This window comes from Dermacentor silvarum, chromosome 9 (genome assembly GCF_013339745.2).
Source record: "Dermacentor silvarum isolate Dsil-2018 chromosome 9, BIME_Dsil_1.4, whole genome shotgun sequence".
Lineage (NCBI taxonomy): Eukaryota > Metazoa > Arthropoda > Arachnida > Ixodida > Ixodidae > Dermacentor > Dermacentor silvarum.
In genome coordinates this window covers 128,771,657-128,792,473 of record NC_051162.1, presented here as the reverse complement: position 1 = coordinate 128,792,473, position 20,817 = coordinate 128,771,657, and the positions used below count along the sequence as shown (strand labels likewise).

Sequence of the window (20,817 nt, the reverse complement as noted above, 5' to 3'; positions counted from 1 at the left end):
TTTTTTCCTGTGTAGGGTAGCAAACCAGACGTGCGTCTGGAGAACCCCTCCTTCACTTTTCTGTCTCTCTGCGATAGCGTATATGGGGGCTATGATATCTCGTACGTTGCACGCAGCGCACCGCGATGAGCCTATCCGTTTAATTTTATACAAGAAAATTAAAAGCCGAACGCCAGTCGAAGTGGTGTGGTGAGATAGTTAACCAACGTTTCGGCTTCTTCGTGCAAGCGTTTTTCACTTTGAACGAAGCTTCCGTCGTTCAGCCCTTTGGCGACACCATTTTCATCGGTGCTATACTTTTTTCGTTCCTTAGTACGACACTCGATTTTTTTTTCATATCCTTTTTTTATTCACTTCAATAAAAGAATTTTGCGCAAACTGTTGCCGCCGGCGACTCGTTTCCGCATGAGAGAACCATAAAAATGTATCAGTTCACATTATTTCACAATAATAGAAAGTCTTATTATGGGAGGATTAAATGTCCTCAAAGCATTAAATTTTATTATAGAAAATATGTCACAAAACCAACAGCTACAGTGCAGATACACAAGAGAAAAATTCCACAAGAGAGAGAAGCACGCAGGATCTATATATATATGAGTGGCCACCAAAAGCTTTTAAGCGCAACCGTTGTCCACGGTTCGATAACTGTCGAGCATACAGGGAAGCTATAACACCGCTTGCCGTCGCTTGCCGTGGAAAAGGTCCTAAGCGTGTGATCCAACGCCCGCTTGAAGTGCCCGTATCACGGAAGGCCCGTCACAGACTTTCGTATAGCAGTGCAGGTTTCGCTTTTTCCGCAGTGGCCTCAAAATTTTCGACACATAATGGAATCTCTTCGCGCTAGTTGAGGTACCCAGTTTCTTCCTAATTGACTGATTTGCTTGCGCTAGGATTACGCACGCAATTTCAACCGCCCCTCTTTGCTTTTAAATTCACTCCTTCTCCAGACGGTAGTCTTGTGAGTATAAAATAAGTCTTCTTTTTCGTTCGCGTTACCAAAGCAAATTCAATCAAGATCTTGTTTCGCGCTTTCCGTCGAAACAGTATACTGCAAAGCCTATGTGCTGCGACTAGACTGAAGCGCAAGAAAACGGGAAGCTCGATGGCAACAGCAGCTTCCCCGAGAAAAGGAGAACGAGGTGTAATCAGCCGTAAACTAAAGTAGAGTTTAACAGCGTATGCACCCTCACGAAGGAAGGAAGTTTTCAGAACAGTGTTGGTTGTACATTTTTTTATCGTTTTCTCTTATTCGTGCTTCCTTGATGAGTATACACCATGCTTCTTTGATGAGTACCTGTTAGTTTGTATTTTTCGGTCAATTCGGCAAGAAACCCTTTTGGTTTGTTTTCTTTTCCGTCACGGAAATACGTCAGCTTACAATGTACACGAACATAATACAAAGAAAGAAACCAGAAGAAAAAGTTCCACACACATGCAAAATTTGGAAATCGAACCCACGACCTCTCGGTCCGCGACGATAGATCGCCGAGCGTTTAACCCATTGCGCCACAAACGCATTTGCAGAGAGCTACACAGACGCGCCTTATATATCTAACACTCCTCCGTGTACCCGCGCTCTTGCTCGGGGCGGTGCCGCCGTTTACGAGCAGAAAAGAGAAGTACTGCATTATGACACTAACGCGCACCGACAGTGAACGCTTCGGTGGTCTCAGCACTACGACGCCTCGATGCCAGCATTCGAAGGGACGCTGGCATCAAGAAGCACTACCAACGCCACCTAGGTGGCGTTCACCGTACTCAGCACAGCGGAGCGTGGCCTCCGCAATTAGCTCTGAAAATGTTTCTGAAGTTGATCGCGGAGGCTGCAATTACGACGCGCTGTACGCGCTGATTTGACTCGGTGACGATTCAGTTACGTGCTTTGTCTTGCGCGTTGTATTAGTGTGTCAGTTACGTGCTTCGTCTTTCGCGTTGTGTGTGTGTGTGTGTGTGTGTCAATGTGGGCCATTTGCAGCGATAGATTCTTAGCCTTAGCGATAACAACAAAACCGCAAACTTTTCTTCGAGTGCAGCCAGAAAACAATTATGCGGCTGTACATAATCGTTCACCTTATCATTCCGTCAGCGGGTTCCAAATTAACCAGACAATTATGGCTCGTCATTGCCGTTTTCCTGTGTTAGTTACGTGGTTACGTTAGTTACGTTAGTTACATTAGTTAGTTTTTAGTTAGTTAGTTAGTTAGTTAGTAGTTAGTTAGTTAGTTAGTTCGTTAGTTAGTAGTTAGTTAGTTAGTTAGTTAGTTAGTAGTTAGTTAGTTAGTTGTAGTTTAGTTAGTTAGTTAGTTAGTTAGTTAGTTAGTTAGTTAGTTAGTTAGTTAGTTAGTTAGTTAGTTAGTTAGTTAGTTAGTTAGTTAGTTAGTTAGTTAGTTAGTTAGTTAGTTAGTTAGTTAGTTAGTTAGTTAGTTAGTTATGCTTTACAGGAGCCTACGTTACTTGTCTGGACTACGACAAGCCACCGAAAGTTAACAAGCAATGATGTGTAGACAACGGTACGCCCTAAATATCCCCCGCGTGCAATCACCACTGGGCCACCAGATCCCTTAAAACAATGACAACAACAACAAATGATGGTTTTTCATTACGATCCCATTATCGAACGGCTGGTTAGCAGCAGACGGGCACTGTGCAAAGAAAGGTAAGCGTTATGGCGCCGCGAAACAGCTGAGCGCGCTGCAAAAGTTATCGCGTGCCGCTAACCTTTAATCCCTGACACGCGGCCCTGAAACAAAGATGAGGTTACAACCTCGGGCTTTATAGCGAAAGTTCGAAGCGTTACGCCAGCCGGCGCGTTCCGCAGCTGCCCTGCGTACATTATTAACGAGGCGACGTAAAGCCGACGCCTCACTCATTACGGGTATAGGCCGGGGCGCGCATGGGAGTTCGGGGCCCCCAATCCCGTCCTGAACGCGTAGACGGCCAGTATCGTCTCTCATGAGGCGTTTGACGTGGTGTTATTCCTTCTTGTTGTTGTTGTTGTTTTTTCAATACTGGCGCAGTTCTGCTATCGCAAATGCCATAACGCTCAACTTCGTGAATGCGTACGTCTTGAATAAACCATGGGAATCTACGCCTATAGAGCCGCAGATATAATCATGATGCAAAGCTGTCGTAACCCTTAATTCTCACGTGCAGGTGATTGGCGATACAGCTGAGCCTGTGGGCTGAGTGTGACGTGCTGTACCACGAAAGGCGGATTACGAGATGAAAAGAGAGAGACAGAGAGAGGCCATGGTATTTAACGTCCTAAGGCGACACTATAAGGAGCACGGTGGTGGAGTATTTGCGACCACTTGGGGTTCTTTAACGTGGACTTAAATATAGGTACGTGAGCGTTTTTGCGTTACGCTTCCATCGGAATGCGGCCGCTTGGAATCGAACTCGTTTCATTGGGCTCGCCAGCATAGCGCCACAGCCAGTGAGCTCCAGCGGCGTGTTGGTTGCAAGAGTATGGTTGCTTCGTCTATCACTACGTCATGTACAACAGTGGTACGCTGCTGGAACACGTGATGCGGTACGTCATGTTCGGCAGCACTTCGTCGGTGCTCCCACTTGCAAATTTCTGCGACCTTTATTTCGAGCAACGGCACGTTATGTTCAATCAGTATAATGCGAACTATAGCACGGCTTTCTGTTCAGCTGACGAGTAGGTTGGTCCGTCGATACCGCCAAGCCTGACGCGGTATGGAGGTTACGTGAAAGCAGCTTCGAGAATGTGCTGACATTCGAGAGCTAGCTGATTAGCCAATAGCGCCGATTCTAATATATAGAAAAATAACGCACGCACTGCCGTATGCATGCAGGAAAGCGGCACTCAATCTCTCAGAATTAAGCACGCGGATGAAACCAAACAAATAAACAAACAAACGAGTAAACTCAGGCACACACTGGCGCACTCACAAAAAAAAAAAACACATGCGCATAAACACGCCAGGCTTACGTGCACTTATGCCAATTGATAAGTAAGACAAGACTGGCACGAAAAAAAACATAAAAATACAACAAAGACGGCACGGCAAGTGCTCACTTACAACTATAGTTGTTTATTTTGGAAGGCTGATATATAAACGACATTTTCATCCAGACGTGTTCAGAGGCAGCAGTGAATCGCCAACACGCGTGGAATTCAAAGCTCCTTTACTAATTAAATCACATTCACGTTTTTTTTTTTTTTTTTTTTTTTTTATTAGGCTAACGGATGTGTCATTTATACATTGCGGACTGCTTTGAAGTTTGAATAAAGAATGAGCGGTGAGCCAGCGCTCGTCCTGTCGTTTTTCTCGTATTTGTCCCTTGTTCTTTTATTTTTCCTTTTTTCTTGCTCGTTTATTCTTTTTTTTTTATTTACTGACATGTAATATCAGCTTGAAATACAAGCTGCAAAGAACTCGAATGCGTTGTTGCGTTTCTAGGTTTCTCCGAATTCGTAGCATCGGCTAAATTGAAATTCCAAAACGTGCATTTAGGACTGCTACGTATACATGCTTAGAAACCGTCTACAGAGTGGTTACATGTCACCCTTCCAAGTGACTGTGCGGAACCGATGTTCTGATTCGTTAGTTCTTGCTTGAGTTTCACTTTATGCCGATGGTAACAACTAACCTTACAGCTAGCTTTCTTGACACACGAATTTATCTACCCTAACGTCAATCTTATGTTTTCATTATTATTCCTCCTTCGCTTAGGAATGACCGGCTGGGTGGCTTTCCTTACGGTCTAGTCTCGTCCTAATTACGACAGCGGGGACCCAGGCCGAGCTTCCGGTAAACAGGGTCTTTACGGGGAAGCCCTCTGGCGTTACTGACAGAGGCCGATCCCGTGCGCACACACCGCTACACCCGCGCACACGGACTACAAGTAAACGACGAAAGGAGAGAAGCCACAAAGAGGGTGACGTTGGAATGGGGCCGGGAGACCACAGAACGGCACGCGAGAGTGGCGAAGCACTTGGTTAACAATTGATCCGCACCGAAAGCACACGCCGGAAATATCGTCGAGGGCACACCGCAGGCTGGTGAGAAGGGAGCCGGCGGTGAAGCCCACCGACAGGCGTTAACTGGTTCGTGGTGGATATCGTCAGGACGGGACTAGGGCATTAGTCTTCAAAATGAGCAGGGAAGGAATCTGGACGGGATCGTCAGGGCGCATAGGCAGCTTCACGAGATAAAGGAGAGTTAGGCAGGACACCAGATTACTATACGTTCAGCAGTGGTCGCCAGCAAAGGAACACCGTAGTCAAGTTGAACGTGTCGTTACAGTGTGTTTAAGAGCAAAAAAAGAACTTAAAAAACACACAGAAAGAGTTAGGCAGCAAGAGATTAGCTGCTGTTCGCAGTGATACTGGTATGCTCTATACAAATGGAAAGCGAGGCGGCCTTAGAATTGAATATCATTTAGAAAGCCTTCGCGGAATACCGAAAAGGACGTGTAGGCTGTTGTTTCCTATTCTGGGCACAATGCTTTCTTTGGTTTCTCGCCTCGCTTCGTCGCGTCACGTGTTCAGTGACGTAAGGCGCGGTCCATGGCAACGACCTCTGTGAGGCCTTTCACAAGCGAGCAGTTGTGGGGCTTTCGCTTCGCGACAGCGCTGGTGGCACGTTCGTTTCTCCGGCTGTCACAACACGTCGTTCACATTTGGGTTTTCTTTTTTTTTATTGTCCGTTGCTCATTTCTTGTCTTTTCTTAAATTGATCTGAAGCCACTGGGCGAAAAGCAGACGTTTTGTTTGCTGCACAGGATATACAGGACAAATATTTCGGCGTTCTGTTTAGAAATACAGAACGCTGAAACGCGGTAAGCATGCAGCAGATGATAATAATCGCGCGTACAACACTTCCAAAGGAAAGCTCAGTGAAGAAACGAGACAACTTGGCTAACGCTTAGACAGCGCGCCAGGCGGCGCCACGTGTCATACTTCCTCAAGCATGAATCCACTGAGATATCTCGTTCACTAACACTGTAATTCAAGTCTCTGGCTCAGGATTGCAGCTGATACTCCAAACTTTCGAGACACTGAGATGCAATTAAGTGTTGGCTTTACAGAATTTTACAAATTACGTCTCTCGTTTGGAATTTCAGCTTCATAAACCTACCTTCGGGGATCCAGCTTAAAGCTTATAATGCACTGTTACAGCCACCTAACTTTTTGGAAAGGGACAATTTCGAAGAATTCGCGCATCTCTACTTTCAAAGCCCAAACTCATGCTAAACCAAACTCGTGTTAGGATAAAAGCTGCGCTCAAGTAAGCGCGCTAAGACTTTGAGAACAGGGCAATGAACAAGTTACCAAAAAGCTATATTTATGGGACTTAGTAACCCCAGTCGAACATCGAGAGCATCGGCGATACAGCAAGGTAAAGGTATTCAATTGAAAACATCTAATACAAAAGCTTACACTAATATTTAATACTTTCTCGCGAATAAATAATTTGAAGCTGACAGAAATTGATAAACAATTAACAGCATATGGGCAGGGATATCGTTAGTTGTGCACTCTGCAACTTTTGCGTGAATCTTGCAACAAAAAATGCAGCATGACTGATTGCCGTTGCATCGGAACTGCGGCCGCAGAGAAACTATTCCAAAAACTGCTTTGCTTGATTTATAACATTGCATGGTGGTTTGTAAACGCATATTTTGCACGTGCTTTGTTCGGTTCTAACGCAGTTGGTTGGTTAATGGGCGGTATCCATTTACACAACTGGCAGGAGACGGTATCAGCGACCGAGAAAAGAAATTGGAGGACGCTTAAGTTCCGCCTTTAATAGTGGAACGCGATAGCGTTATCGGGACCCGTTCGCATCGCATTTTTCTTTGAGTCGGTTTCACTGCGACACAGAACGTGGAAAAACCAGCTTACAAAGACCAAGCGTACACCGATTCCCTTAAAGTCGGCTTCACTTTTAAACAGAAGTGAATTGCTGGGAAGTCGTTCTTTCAGGGGCAATATAAGTCGTCTTATATTAAAATGTGAAGGCCCTAGCACGTTTCTTTAGTTTATTAATTGATTGCTATTGTCCCGACGCGCGCGCGTGTCCAATACGCGTTAGGCAGGCTAAGTCCCAATTTGACCTGCCGAGGATGCGAGCGCCATCTGGATAGAATTTTCGCAAGTAAACTACCCGAGCGCGCCGCTGTTGGTATGGTAGAAATGCTGGTATAAGGGGATTGTGTTTGAGTTTGCACGTAACAGAATTATGTTTTCTCATACATTCAAATAACAGCCCGATGCCACCATATCTTTAGGTTGTGGTTAAGTCGTACTTTACCCTTTTCTGGCGGATTTCACTGTGAGAACTTCAATTTTTGTTAACCAAGACCTTGCACCACGTGGAGGGCCTGCGCGGTCGAGGTGAATCGGGATGATTTTCTCCTTCGCTAACACCTTGCGCCACATAAAGGGCCTGCGCGGTAGGGGTGGTTGGGGATGATTTTCTCCGCCACGAACGCCGACATCAACGCCGACACCGACGCCGGATTTTCTGCGACACGGGGCCCTTAACGCTATAGCGTTAAAAAGAGCGCTTCTTCCATCCACTTATTTTTCATTGATATTTAGTTCGCGTAGTTGCGAATTTTTTGTTCCAAAAGCACTGCTTTCCACTTTTGATCGCTTCCCTCTCGGTATTGTCGATTTCACAGCCGTTATTTAAAACATTTCAGGGAAAAAGAAAGTGCTTGGGGTTAAAAAAATAACAGCAATATTTTACGCGCTGAAAAAAAAAAGACTAACGTCCAACTGTACGCTTTCTTTTGGAAGTAAATATAGGTTACAAACGCCATGGCCGCCTTACAAAAGGTGCAGGCCATTTCGAAACGCTTGTACTCGAAGCACGTATCGCGGTTTAAGCGATGCGAGAATTGCTTCTCTTTTATCCAAAACGAGCAAAAATCTGATGTTTTCCAAGGATGCTCCAACGTTCTATAAAAAAAAAAAGTTTGAAACATGCCTCGACAGTAGAGAGTCATTTCGTGTAATGGCGAAGGCTGAACGGAAAAAGAGCTGTGGTACATGTACGTTGGCGTAAGAGGCTCATGAGAAGCAGAGGGGCTCTAAATGTAAAGTACTAAAGAACTGCCACGCAACAGGCGTGGAAATTTACCCAGAGGCTGTAGCTCTTATTCCGTGTCCCTGCTGCCGGTGTATACGCTTAATCTTAAGCGTTATGAACGTCGTAAATCACGAGCCGCGCGTGGAACGCATTCGCAAACGATGAATAACGTTATACCGCCGCGGAAACTCGGTTTTCGACTTGTTTCTTGTATTATCTTTTAGTTATTTTTTGCAGCATGGTTAAAACAGCGACTCTCATTTCGCACTCGCATAAATATGCCGCGCGTCCTACGCTCTCGTCATCGACGTTAATGGAAGCAGAAGTTCCGGGCCACGCTTCCAAAAGAGTCCTTATATTATTTTGGCCTGTGTCCTTCTGCTCGACCAGCCTTGTCCTGACGAACTTTTTTTTTGGTAACACCAGAAGCGTTTCGCAGAAGCTCTGCTTTCGAGAATTAAGAGAAAACATAATAAAGTGCTTCGTGAGAATGCGCGCCATGATATATTTGGCGTCAAAGCACGAACTTGTCTTCTCCATGGCTTCAACCAGCCGCGCGACAGTTGCCGATATAGCGTAACCGAGTTAAGGCGGGCCCCCATACTCAATTTTTCGGCGATTCTGAAGTGCGTTTCGCCGCGTAAAGGTACGTTCACACTATAGCGGGAAAAAACGCGAGCGGCATGCCGCTGGCGGCAGAACGCGCCAGCATTGGCACGGCCACACTTGCGGGCGTCATTGTCGCCGCGGCAAGTAAGCGATTCGCTATCAGTTGGAATCACTGCGGCTGGGATCAGCGATGCTGAAAGAGGCGAGGGTATACTTCCTTGTGGTGTTTGCCCATGCGAATCAATCGGCCGCTCCTCATTGGTCTCCCAGATCGCCGCGAGGGGCCTGCCGCGAAAGAAATAGCTCCGAGGCCCATTCACTACGCGGCAGGAAACAGTAACCGCTCGCCTGTTTTCGCGGCATGCTTTCTATGGCCTGCGGTATGTCGCTCGCGTTTTTTCCCGCTAGTGTGGAGGACCTTTACACGTTCTCGAAACTAATAGCGACACAAGTCCATATTCAAATGAAACTAAATTAACCCTGGCGTTTTATACGTGCCACAGCCCCGATATGATTATGAGTCGCGCCGTAGTGGGGGACTCCGGATTAATTTCGACCACCTGGGGTTCTTTATCGTGCACCCAATGTACGGTACACAGGTGCTTTTGCGTTTCGCCCCTATCGAAATGCGGCCGCCGCGGCCGGGATTATATGCCGCGTCTTCAGGCTCAGCAGCACTACACCATAGCCACTACGCCACCAAGGCGAGCTACAAAGTGCACGTGCTAGCTCTCGGCGGCTGTACGGTTGTTCCACCGCGGGAGCAACGCCTACATCTTCTCGCAAGAAACCCACGCCTCGTAAACATGGTGGAGTGAATAAGCAAGAAAGATGAAAAGAAACTATAGGATACTCGCGTAAAAGAAAGCGTCTGGAACTACTTGCGATCGTGGTTGCGAAGTAACGGTGACTATGTCTAACAAGACACATGCGTAAAAAAGCACGATCACATCGTGTGTATCTTGTTAGAACTATGCAGCGCAATTTCTCAACCGTCATGAAGATCCAACTAGGCTACACCCAACTGTTTATTGGATTTGCGAAAGCAAGTTCAGGTCCCTCTATGGCAGGGTTCCACTGACATACGCGTTCGTGTTGAATCGGTGAGTAAAGTTCTACATATTATCTATCTACGATTTATTTATTGTGTTCTTTTTAAATCGTAATTAGACTGCCCCGCACTGACTGCAAACTACTAAATAGCTGAAATGCTTCACTTCACCAATCATGATCCTTCATTTATTTAATAATTTATATTTGCGGAGAAGCCGGCGACATACTGTGCGTATTGTCAACATTTCGAATCTACAACCAATCAATCCGTTGATTAATCGCCGCTTCAAGTTCACGTTGATGAGCTTGCGCTGGCAAGTTGCAGATACTACGCGATTTGGTGAAGCCTCTCTGTTAGCTGAGGCGCGGCGTCGATGCGCCACCTAGCATGCACTGGGCGAATGACGGCTGGTGTCGCCGAGATTTTGGTGTGCACCTTTAAATCTTTTTCCACATTTTTTTTTCTTTGTGAAGAAGGGTGGAGAGGGGTGCTTTTGCAGACATGACAAGTGTTTTCAGACAAGATGACATGAACCACTGCAAACACCATTTTGCTATCTACTAAACTTTTGCAGTGATTGGACAACTCGGTGGCAGATATGACACACACGAGGCTTCAGACAAAATTTTTCCTGAAATATTACAAATGCTACGTGTAACTTGCCATCGCAAGAAAAAAATGCGTACGCCGCTATTAGCTTGGTGAGGTGCATATAGACCATGTGCTCGTGGTGTGCCCCGAGTACGCGCGCGAAAGACTGACACTGGCAGCCACCTTGAGGCATTTATACAATATACCACTGTCGGAGGACCTCTTGCTAGGCGCAAGGCCACAGAGTTGGCAGACGATAGAGGCAATGCGTGCTTTTTCACGTTTCTTAGGCGACACGGGCCTGGACTCAGACTTGTGATAACATTTATGCAATGTGTCCTTTCACCTAGTTCATTCCATTATCATCCCCCATTGTGACCCTCTTTCTTCCCGTCTTCCCCTTCCCTTACGTAGAGTAGCAGGCCTAGATACTCCGTTTTCCGGCCGACCTCTCTACATTTTCAAATCATTAAACTACTACTTCTTCTTGCAGGAAAGCTAGTTTCGCGATCTAGACAAGGGTTCTATCATGGATATATTAGGATCGAATCCATATTACACTGCTCTTACGTGCAGCTTCTACCAGTTTCAAATAAACCTTCAGGAAATTAGTCTGTCTTCTGCCTGTTGTCTCTGACACGAGTTTCAGCTCGACGCTTCCGCTAATCCTCTCTACTTTGCTGTAATCTCCTTCGCTTCCAAATTGGGAAACGCATCCAAGACTGCCTCCTAACTGGGCCTTAGTCATTAGAGGCAGGCAGCGTCACTCGGCTCTTGCGCCGCAGCTTTGGGTGACTCCGGGGATCTGACACACGCTCAATACGCGGAGAACATGAAAACAGAAATGTCAGGACGCCAACGCTCATTAGGAGACGACTGTGTTCCTTAGCTTAGAGGCTGTCCCCAGTTCATCTTCCTTTATTTTTTCTTCTTCGCCATTTTCTTTACCAGCCTTCCGTCTCGACGTATACTCTGTCCCAAGAAATCTGTGCAGCGCCTTGCAAGCAAAGTGTAGGGTCATCTGATCAGCGGGTAGGCATCTACAAACGTTGAGGGCAAGCATCGTGGTGAAATGGGTGCCAAATAGAACACACATTGCAAGGGTACGGACGACGGCGCTAGTCGTAACTGTAAGGCTTTATCAAAACGACACAAATAAGTTGCTCAAAACTGTCCTCACACATGCTCAAAAAAACCCAAACAGTGAATGACGGACGGAGAGCGGATAGCAGCACGATCCTTCCAAGGGTCCATCTCCTTGGTGGACAAAGCAGCAGGTGGGCAACTAGAACAGTTATTAGAGTTCTTGAAGATATGGTAAGCTTCCGTAAGTTCTCGGGTACCCCTTTTGCCAGCGGCGAACCAAGATATCAGTCTTGTCAAACGACGCCAAGCAGCCACAACTCGTACAATGATTGGCCAGGCGTCTTCTGGCATTTTACACTTTGTGAGTGTGTTCGCTCAGTCTAATAGTTAATGCACCTACAACGAGGATTGTGTCCTCCGTTCTTTCTGAATATCAGTTATAATGAATCCGTTCCGACTTGACCAGCTTGTAGTAGCCCTACAGTGAAACAAATATCGTATATATAATCCCTCAAGCGCAACTGTGTCATGCCAGTGCTCAAACTTCTCATCGCGCTGTCGTATTAAAAACAGTTCGAAATACCGAATCTTACAGGTGTACAAGGATATGGGCAGGGCATGCTTACACCCGCCGTGGTGACGTAGTGACTTTGGCGTAACGCTGATAAACCCGAGGGCGTGGCATCAAATCGCCAGCGCAGCGGCCGCATTTCCAACGGGGGCGAAATTCAAAAGCAGTACTGTGCGTTGGGGGCACGTCAAGGAACGCAAATTGGTCAAAATTATGCCGTATTCCTTCACTACGCCGTGCTTCATATGCGTATCCTGGTTCTAGCGCGTGAAACACCAGTTTGTCATTTTATGGCTGTGCGTACGCTGTAGAGAGTATACAAGGTCCTGTTTTTCCTGAGCATGTCATCACTCGCATAAATAACACGGCGCACTTCGGTTTGCCTAGGTGAATTGCCTGAAGAAGTGAACATTACTTGAGCGGCAAGTCGCTATGTCCAGGTGGCCAGTTAAAAGGAGTCGCTATAGTTACTTATATATATTTGCCTCACGACAGATGTTCCCATTGCGAATTTGAAGTCGAGCAGTAGCAAAGTCATGTATATTCATCGTAAACCATAAGGCTACAGGGCAATTTGCGAGATACGCGTGCACAAGATCTGTTAACGTCGTCCCGAATTGCTTGACGCACGCTTCAGGGAAAGTATTAAATTGAACGCTAATATAGCGCACTTTAAAGTCGCATTGAAGTCGCTTTAAAGTCGCATTGCGCACTTTAAAGTCGATTATCTCGAAAGTGATGCTAGTGTTACGATTTATGCTAAGCAGGCATGTCTAAATATATGAAAGCGGTGAAATTGTGTGAAATTGTATTCAACGCATCCACTGAATCAATCTGATTGAGGTTCCTTGCATAAAATAGAAAAGGAGATTACCGACCGTTAGGAGCAACGCTTTTATTTAGGGCTTTCTTTTCCCAGAGGTTATCGAAAGTCATAAATGTTTTTTTTAATGAAGCACCAGGCACCAAGCACCAATAAAAAAAGCAAAATCGCAATTTCGCTTTTACTCGACTCAAGGAAGCCCTTACTCCGACTCAAGGAACAAGAAAATCTTTCCGGATCTTGCACCGGGGGCTCTTTCTTCTTCCTTTTTTTCATTTTCTATTTTATTTCTTTCTCTGGCACGCATAGTTCTCCGAAGACAACTCGCAAAAGAATGGGGAAATTTAATTTGTCGACAAACGTGGAGCGCGCCCATTTGCGTTCCGGATTGAGAAGGGGGGGGGGGGGGGGGGGGGGGGGGGGAGGGAGTTCTCATCAGAGCACGCAGCGCTCTCTAATGTACTGTAAATTAGCTTCCTTGACTCGCGCGCCTCAAGTTCGTCTGGGCAAGTTCCTTACGAGCTGTTTTAAACAGGCATCTTTCGAACGACTCTTGCGCGCAGACGCTCCGAATGAAGTCTGAACTTATGTAAGGACATTACCACTACGCGCGCTCGTTTAATTTAACTCGCAGTGATAATGCGAGCAAAGCACTTGCAATGATTCGTTGACGCGTTTTTTATTTTATTTAAATTTTCTTTCCTGAAGCAGTAATACCGCGTTGTGGAGCGCTGACTGAAGGATGGGTCGAGATGGCGCTCCTGAGGGCTGGCGAGCAGGAGCCTGATGAATGCGTTGAAGTGAGAGGGAGGGGCAGGGGGGGGGGGGGGGGGGGGACGTACGTGTCTGCATTTTTGTTTGCAGGTGCATCTGGATTCCCGCTTAGAGGTTAATTAGCTTACGTCTTCATACTTAGAGCTGCACTGTGATAAACGTCGTAATAGACAGCTTCTAATTATTATGATGTCATGGGCTTCTCCCACGTACTTTCCTGTCTCGGTACACGGGGCGTTTAAACCAGTGAGCTTAGAATTATATATATACCACTGTCAGCTAGCGCAAGATGGGGATGATTATAAATCGCAGGGAGAGGCCTTCGTCCTGCAATGGACATAAAAATAGGCTGATGATGATGGTGATGCTGATGATAATGATTATTATCATATGTGCGTGTGCGTGCGTGTGCGTGCGTGTGGACGAATTTTTTTTTGAGACGGAGCGTACGCAAATGCTGAAACACATAGCGTTACATTCGAAGTACCATAGCCATGTTGAAGGCAACTCTTCTATTTGTGCTTATTTTTTCCAGCGCACGCTGTCGGCCACCCATCGAGCGAGAAATGCAATCCTCAAACAGCATCCTCCGTCATTTGCCGCCTCTCTCTCTGACGTCAGGAACGCATTATCCTCAATTATGCGTGGTAACATTGAGCTGACACCCCTTTAATCATTCACCTGCTCGCCGAGGTCTTTCGCAAGAGCGCCGCTTCTCTTCTTACAGCATCGCATCGCAGCAGAGCAGAGTGCGCAGCTCTGCGTACTCGCTCTTTGTCGCAGAGGTAGGCGGGAACGGTGACGTCAGAGCCGAAACGCCCGTTTGAAAAGTACGCCGGGTTCAGCAGCCCGTCGGAGCGGATTAACGAGAATTACACATGATCCGCTGTGCCAAGTTGCGATACAGTGGAATCTCATTGATACGATCTTTACAGGAACCGCAAAATAAAGCGTATCATCCAACGTATTCAACTACGATACAAAAAAACGGATAAGAAAAAAACGTATTATCCCGAAAAACGTATTACGCAGAATCATATTCACTTAGGTGACACCATATAATCAGGATACGTCCTACATAAAACTATGCCGGCGAGATCGCCACGGTGCCCCGCGTAACGGAAGACGTAATTCATTTAATGGGCTCTTGCAGCCTATTCACACTAGAAAGAACAACCGCCCTAATTACGGCTGTAAATATTCGTGAAAGACTATCGTGTTTTGAGCTGCGACACGTTCCTGCTCCATGGACGAGCCCTGACTGTGCCTCCCGCTCAACGAAGGCTGTTTTCACCTTCCTGGGAGACACTGGTCTTAATGACACACTTTAATTAGCTTGTACGTTGCATGCTGCGGCGTGTTGTGTGCATATTGTGGGTATGCGACGTGCAATCTGCATGTCATTTCATTTCTAATCCTTCTGGCGAAGCGGTGTCGACAGGCAAACTTCTCCATCCTTCAATAAAGGCCCTAAACAATCATAGCTACTCATTTCTCGTCAGTTAATAAATAAAAATACGGTTCCAACAACCTCCAGCAAGATCGATCGCAGCTAAAGTGCTGAGCTTTTTTTTTCTCACTGAGACAGCATATTTGCTGCGAAGAGAATACATTTTCACCCTCCTGAATCTCTAGAACCATTTGTACGTATGATCCACTGCCATCTGGCTGCAAATATAAAGAACTCGCAGTAACCATTTCCTCCTTAGCCAGCTGGTCGCCGGTTTCGACATCGAAGGGTAAAGTTCGGGTAAGATGCAACGCTGTCGTGCGAAGTAGGAATTTGTGCCTACACCTACAATGAAATAAGTTTCTCGCCATGAACTCGAATCTTACAACTTTGCAACCTGTCGTCTTATGTGTAAACAGGAAAACAAGTGAGCAGCAAAATTAATCCGAAACGCTGTTTCCCTTCTGCGTTACTTCATAATTTACTGCAACCGTAAAAAAAAAGAACTTTGGACGTCCCCTCCCCCCCCCCCCCCCCCAAATTCATGTATTGCTTAATGGTCCAGGAAATGTGGTCTTATTAACCCCCAACTCCATCTCTTCTTCTCTTTGCGCCATGTCAGGTGGAGACAGCCATCCAGCAGACGGGCTTCAAGCGGGTCAAACGTGGCTACACGGAGCTCAAGTTGGGGCCCGAAAACCTGAGGCTTCAGCGGGAACCAACGGACCCTTACTTCCCGTACCAGTGGTACTTGGTAAGCGGCTGACTCCTCGTTCTCAACTTATGCGTATGTTTTTTTTTTTTTTTTTCTTACGTTCGTCTGTCCGGTAACCGTAGTTCTGAGTGCACACGAAAACACGCGCCCCAATACATGCAAACAGTGCATTGATAATAGTGGTCCGTTGCTTTATCGGATGCCGTGTTACCAAATCAAATGTGACGAGCTTCAGACCCTACATACATATACCGCATTCGATAAGTAGCGCTCGAGCGGAACAATTGCCGACAAATTTTCCGAGGCTAGGTCCTCCTGCAGCAAGCAGCACTCATTTCCTCCTATACTCCCCTCGCATTTTATTGGCAATGAGCAATGCTGCAGCTTATTTCAATAATTTGTACCTGCGTTCTGCATCCCCTCCCCTATCTTGCTCCTCCCCTTTTCTCAATCTGAATAGATAATTCTGTTTTGTCACTTCAAACGAAAAAAAAGTTTCATAAATAAGCAGGGTATGAGAAAACTGGACATTACACACGACTTTATGTATTAGGATTGGAGCCGCTCTGACGGTAGTATTATTATGGCAGGAATTTCTTTTTCGGGCTTTTGTTGACTTACTTCCTAATTTCCCCCATGAATGCAGTCCTTGCGCGGGCTCTACGTCTTTTCCGCATAAAGGGTTACAATGAGAAAAAGCACGCTTTACAGGAGCAAATGGAACTAGTGTTGCAGAGTTGCTTTCGAGAATACAGAAACGGAGAAAGCCGACCCCAAGGAGACGCGCTGGTATATGAATATTCAAATTTGTGAGCGTGCTTTACAAATTGACTTCAGCATTTCAGTAAGCTCGACATTTCACCGTCTTTCGGAGGAGTTTCTACAAGAACCTTTTCTGGCAAGTTCATGTCGACGACATACACCAAAATGGCTAATCGTACTTTTGGTTGCCCAAACACCTAAACATGTTTTTTAAATAGGCCCACGACACGTCATACGCTTCCTAGTCGTTGCAGGTTGAGAAGAAGGAAAAAATATATGGACACTATAATGGAGTGACGAAACGTTTGTAATCAGGATTAAGTTCCTCCCAGAGGCAATGTTATATAGACAAGGTCCGATTAGGACACTCGTTAGTAAGAGAGCTGTTATACTCAGTCAAAACAACCTCATAATTATCTAAAGTCTTAGACGTGCTATAAAAGGGTTAGCACAGGTGCCACAAGTGCAAAAGCTACGAGGTTAAGCACTTTTCTAACAAAGAAAGGAGGAAGGAATAATTTAGGAAAGAAAAGAAGGAAATTAAGCAAGAAGAAAGTAAGGAAATAAATGAGGAAAGAAGAAATAGCATAAAGGAAATATGCAGGAAAGAAATACGAAAGAAAAAATGACGAAATGCAAATAGAGTGTAAGAACAATAAAAAGAATCAACGAAATAAATTATAAAGTAATTCCTAAAAGAAGACGAAAAAAATATAAAGATTGGAAGGAATATAACAATGAAAGAATCTAAAACAAAGTGTATTCGCGAAGTAACTACATCATTTAAGTGTTTCATTTAGCACGCCACGGAGAAGCTCTCTTGTGAAGATCTTGTCTAAAAATAATAGGAACAAAACAAATGTTTTTTTTTTTTTACGAGAGTTACCGTCCATCCCAGTGAACTTGAAGTTTTCCTTGATGATGAACGAAATACTCCATGAAGGACTATAACTCTCGAAAGTTGGTTTAAAAACATACCAATCATTTACTAAAATTAAAGGAGTTTCCAGAGCTCCCTTCATTTGAGCGTAAAACCGACATAATGCACGACCACTTTCGCGACGGCGACAGAGTTCATGGCAAGTGTATTCATCCAGCCGGCGCATACGCACAAACGCTACAGATTTTTCTTCTTCATATTGTTGTGCCGAGTAACAGCGGTGTGTCGAGTCAACTCAAAACTGCAAGTAGGAAGTCAAAGCGGAATCGTGACGCAGCACACAACAGTCGGAACCCTCGGGACACATATTAAGATAGAAAGCAGAAAAGCGAAATAAAAGGTCAAAACAAAAGTATTTGTATCGAGCGGACTTCACGGACGGGTCCACGCGCATGGATTGCGTTCAACTAAAAGCAGCGCCTCGCAATCGATCGACCAGCGGTGCTGGTTACAAGCGTGCAGCGGTTGCAGCAGTGCGGCTTGTGCCGAAGGCTGCGTCCTATGTGCACTTGTGACGTGTTACAGGCTAGCCACAGTCCGTACCGTAATTCATCGCAACTCGGCGCAAGTTTGGCAGCCATAATTCGGGCTCTGCTAACTTTGCTCTGTTGACTTTGCCTTAAGGCTGGCTCTTGCTAATGTCCCATAAGCTTCATAATAGACCATACGCTTCATAATAGACCACTTCGATAGACCATACGCTTCATGATAGACATGTTCCACTGTGACTCAGTGGCTATGGCGTTCTGGTATTGATCACGCGGTCCCGGGTTCGATTACTAGACGTTGCCTAATCATATCGAGGTTTTGGCACGTAAAACCTCGGAATTAAACCAGCCCTTGCGACGGGGGCGTAAGGATTTGGGTTGACCGTAAGATCGTTTCTTTACGTTGCTTTGGGTTTATGTTAAAGAAGAAGTGGCCAAAATTAATCCGGAACGGGAACTTAGATTTATTTAAGTGATATTGTTGCGCCATCTATCATGTATTCTGCCAATTGCTCTGTTTTCAGTGCAGATTTCTGGTACTTTTTTCACCTTTTCTGTTGGTCTTTTTTTTTTTTCGCCATTAGATGTATGATACAAAAAATATATGTCTGGCATAGGTGGTGATACTTGCTAAATCTACAGCCTGCAAGGACAATATGAACAAAGTAGACAGGACGCCAACGCTGTCTTTATCGTTGGTGTTTATCAAATTATGAGAGCCTTGGAAAATAAGCCATCGAAAGTGTTCTGTTTACTTTTTTCGTCCTGCCCTAGTGCACTGCCGATTTACCAGACATACATTAGGCTTCAGACAAGATGGCACGAACAAGCGAAGACACTATCTACACCATGAATAAAATTCCAGATGAGCGATTATCTCGGAGACACATATGAAACACTTCAAACAAGAGGCTTCGCGAACTAATATACACAATAAAAACCAAACTGTGAAGCACGGAAGCCTTCATTGTGCTTAAGCCACCTAACGTGAATTCTGAAGGTCTATTTACTCAGACACCCTTAATGAAAGCCTATTTTGGGCTTCATTATCCTATTAAGCCAGGCCCTTCGTAAGGTACTTTCATGAGTCATTTACCGGACCCAAGCAGTGTAGGAGTGCTTCACCTCAATGCATAGCCTTGGTCGAGCACTTCACCTCAGCGCAAGTCAGGTGATTCTCGCTTGCGTCAGCTCGTTGCCACCCGTTACTGGTTGGCGGGGAGACGTGAGCCCGACGCGAAGGAAGGAACCGGGTTTCACAAAGCAGGGTAGCTATTTTGAACATTGTGTAATTCGGCATGTTGTCCGCTCTTATTGGCTCACTCGGCTGCTACGGCTTTTCTGATTGGATTAACACATCAAGATGGCCAATTTTGACAGCATGGCGGAACATGTCAGTCTCCAAGACACAAGCTGCTCCGATGCAGGCATGCCGGTTTAGTTCCTTCTCTCTTTCGCTCTCTCGCTCTCTATTTATTTATTAACAGCGAAGTTCTTTAAGCCAGCCGTAATGTGTGGTTCGTGTTTCGTATCAAGAAACTGCCGCACCGTAGCCATGGGAACCAGGAGGGCAGCGCGGCGCATGCGCACGCGGTCTCCTCCTCGCCAGCTGCCTCCCTTCCCGACCCCCGCCTCTCTTCTCTCCGCGGCACGCTGAGCAAGGAGGAAAAAAATGCGACAGCTTGCACTGGGCCGCGCAAAGCTCAAGACACAGCGAAGCTGGCCGATTGATATCGAGCGGCTAGCCTCCAACGCGTTCGGCGTCGGCAAGCAACAGCGTTCTTGGCACTGTGCCAACCTTGGTTAGCCTGCCTGCGTTTGTGGCACGCCAGGAACGCTGTCGCTCGTAGGCGCCGACGCGTCCAATGCTAGAGTCACGCGAAATGTCGCGAAAGGGACGGTAGCTCCGGAAATGATCGCTCGAGAATACCTTCCCTACATGCGTAGTTAAGTTGAACCAAGTTAAGACCTAGCAGCAACCAAGTTAATACCTAGAAGTAGCAGCCAGTAAGACTTGAAGATCGACACTTTCGCTGTGCCTAAGCTTTGCACGACCGAGTGCAAACTTGTCCGTTTATTTATTTATTTATTTATTTATTTATTTATTTATTTATTTATTTATTTATTTATTTATTTATTTATTTATTTATTTATTTATTTATTTGTTTGTTTGTTTGTTTGTTTTTTTTTGTTTGTTTGTTTGTTTGTTTGTTTGTTTGTTTGTTTGTTTGTTTGTTTGTTTGTTTGTTTGTTTGTTTGTTTGTTTGTTTGTTTGTTTGTTTGTTTGTTTGTTTGTTTGTTTGTTTGTTTGATGATATTACAGATCGTCTTAGGGGAACATAGCTAAAGACAAACATTTGCGTGATTTTTGCCTTAACCTCAACATTTGCCTTCACAAGTGGCTTCTCGCATAAAATTAGAATCAGGTGTCCATGCTTCTGTATTTTACGCTTGAATGTAAAAAATATATTCGATTAAGGTCTTTTTATAGTTAATAACTAAAGGCGTTCGTATGTGACTTACCACAGGTGCTCTCGCACCCATACGCGGGACAACTATTCCTTCCCTTACTAAAGTGCTTCTTTCGCGAGAGCGAGTAAAAGGAGCTTTCAGAATGCGGCTTTTTCCCATGCCAATACTTCGCGATAAGGAGGCATGAAGGGCTCCTCACGTAAGCTTAGGTAAGGGTCCAACGAAAGGAAAGTCTCAGAATTTGGACATATGTAAGACGTGTAAGCGTCTTACATAGGCGGGAGAGGAGGGGGGGAGCGAAGGAGAGGAGGGGGAGGGAAGGGCGACGAAGCACAGTGGTGCGAGTGAGTGACAGCGAACAAGCTCTCTTAAGAGCGAAGTAAATAGCTCCGACGAGGCGGTCGACGGCT

At 45.6% G+C, this 20,817-nt stretch overlaps 1 protein-coding gene across 1 annotated transcript in view; it reads left to right on the top strand.

Moving 5' to 3' along the window:
- Positions 1-20,817, top strand: part of LOC119464287 (neuroendocrine convertase 2) — a 201,264-nt gene that overhangs the window by 126,870 nt on the left and 53,577 nt on the right. The window contains exon 3 of the mRNA XM_037725193.2: positions 15,653-15,784. Coding sequence (XP_037581121.1) covers positions 15,653-15,784 — 132 coding nt within the window. The remainder of the gene's footprint in view (positions 1-15,652; positions 15,785-20,817) is intronic.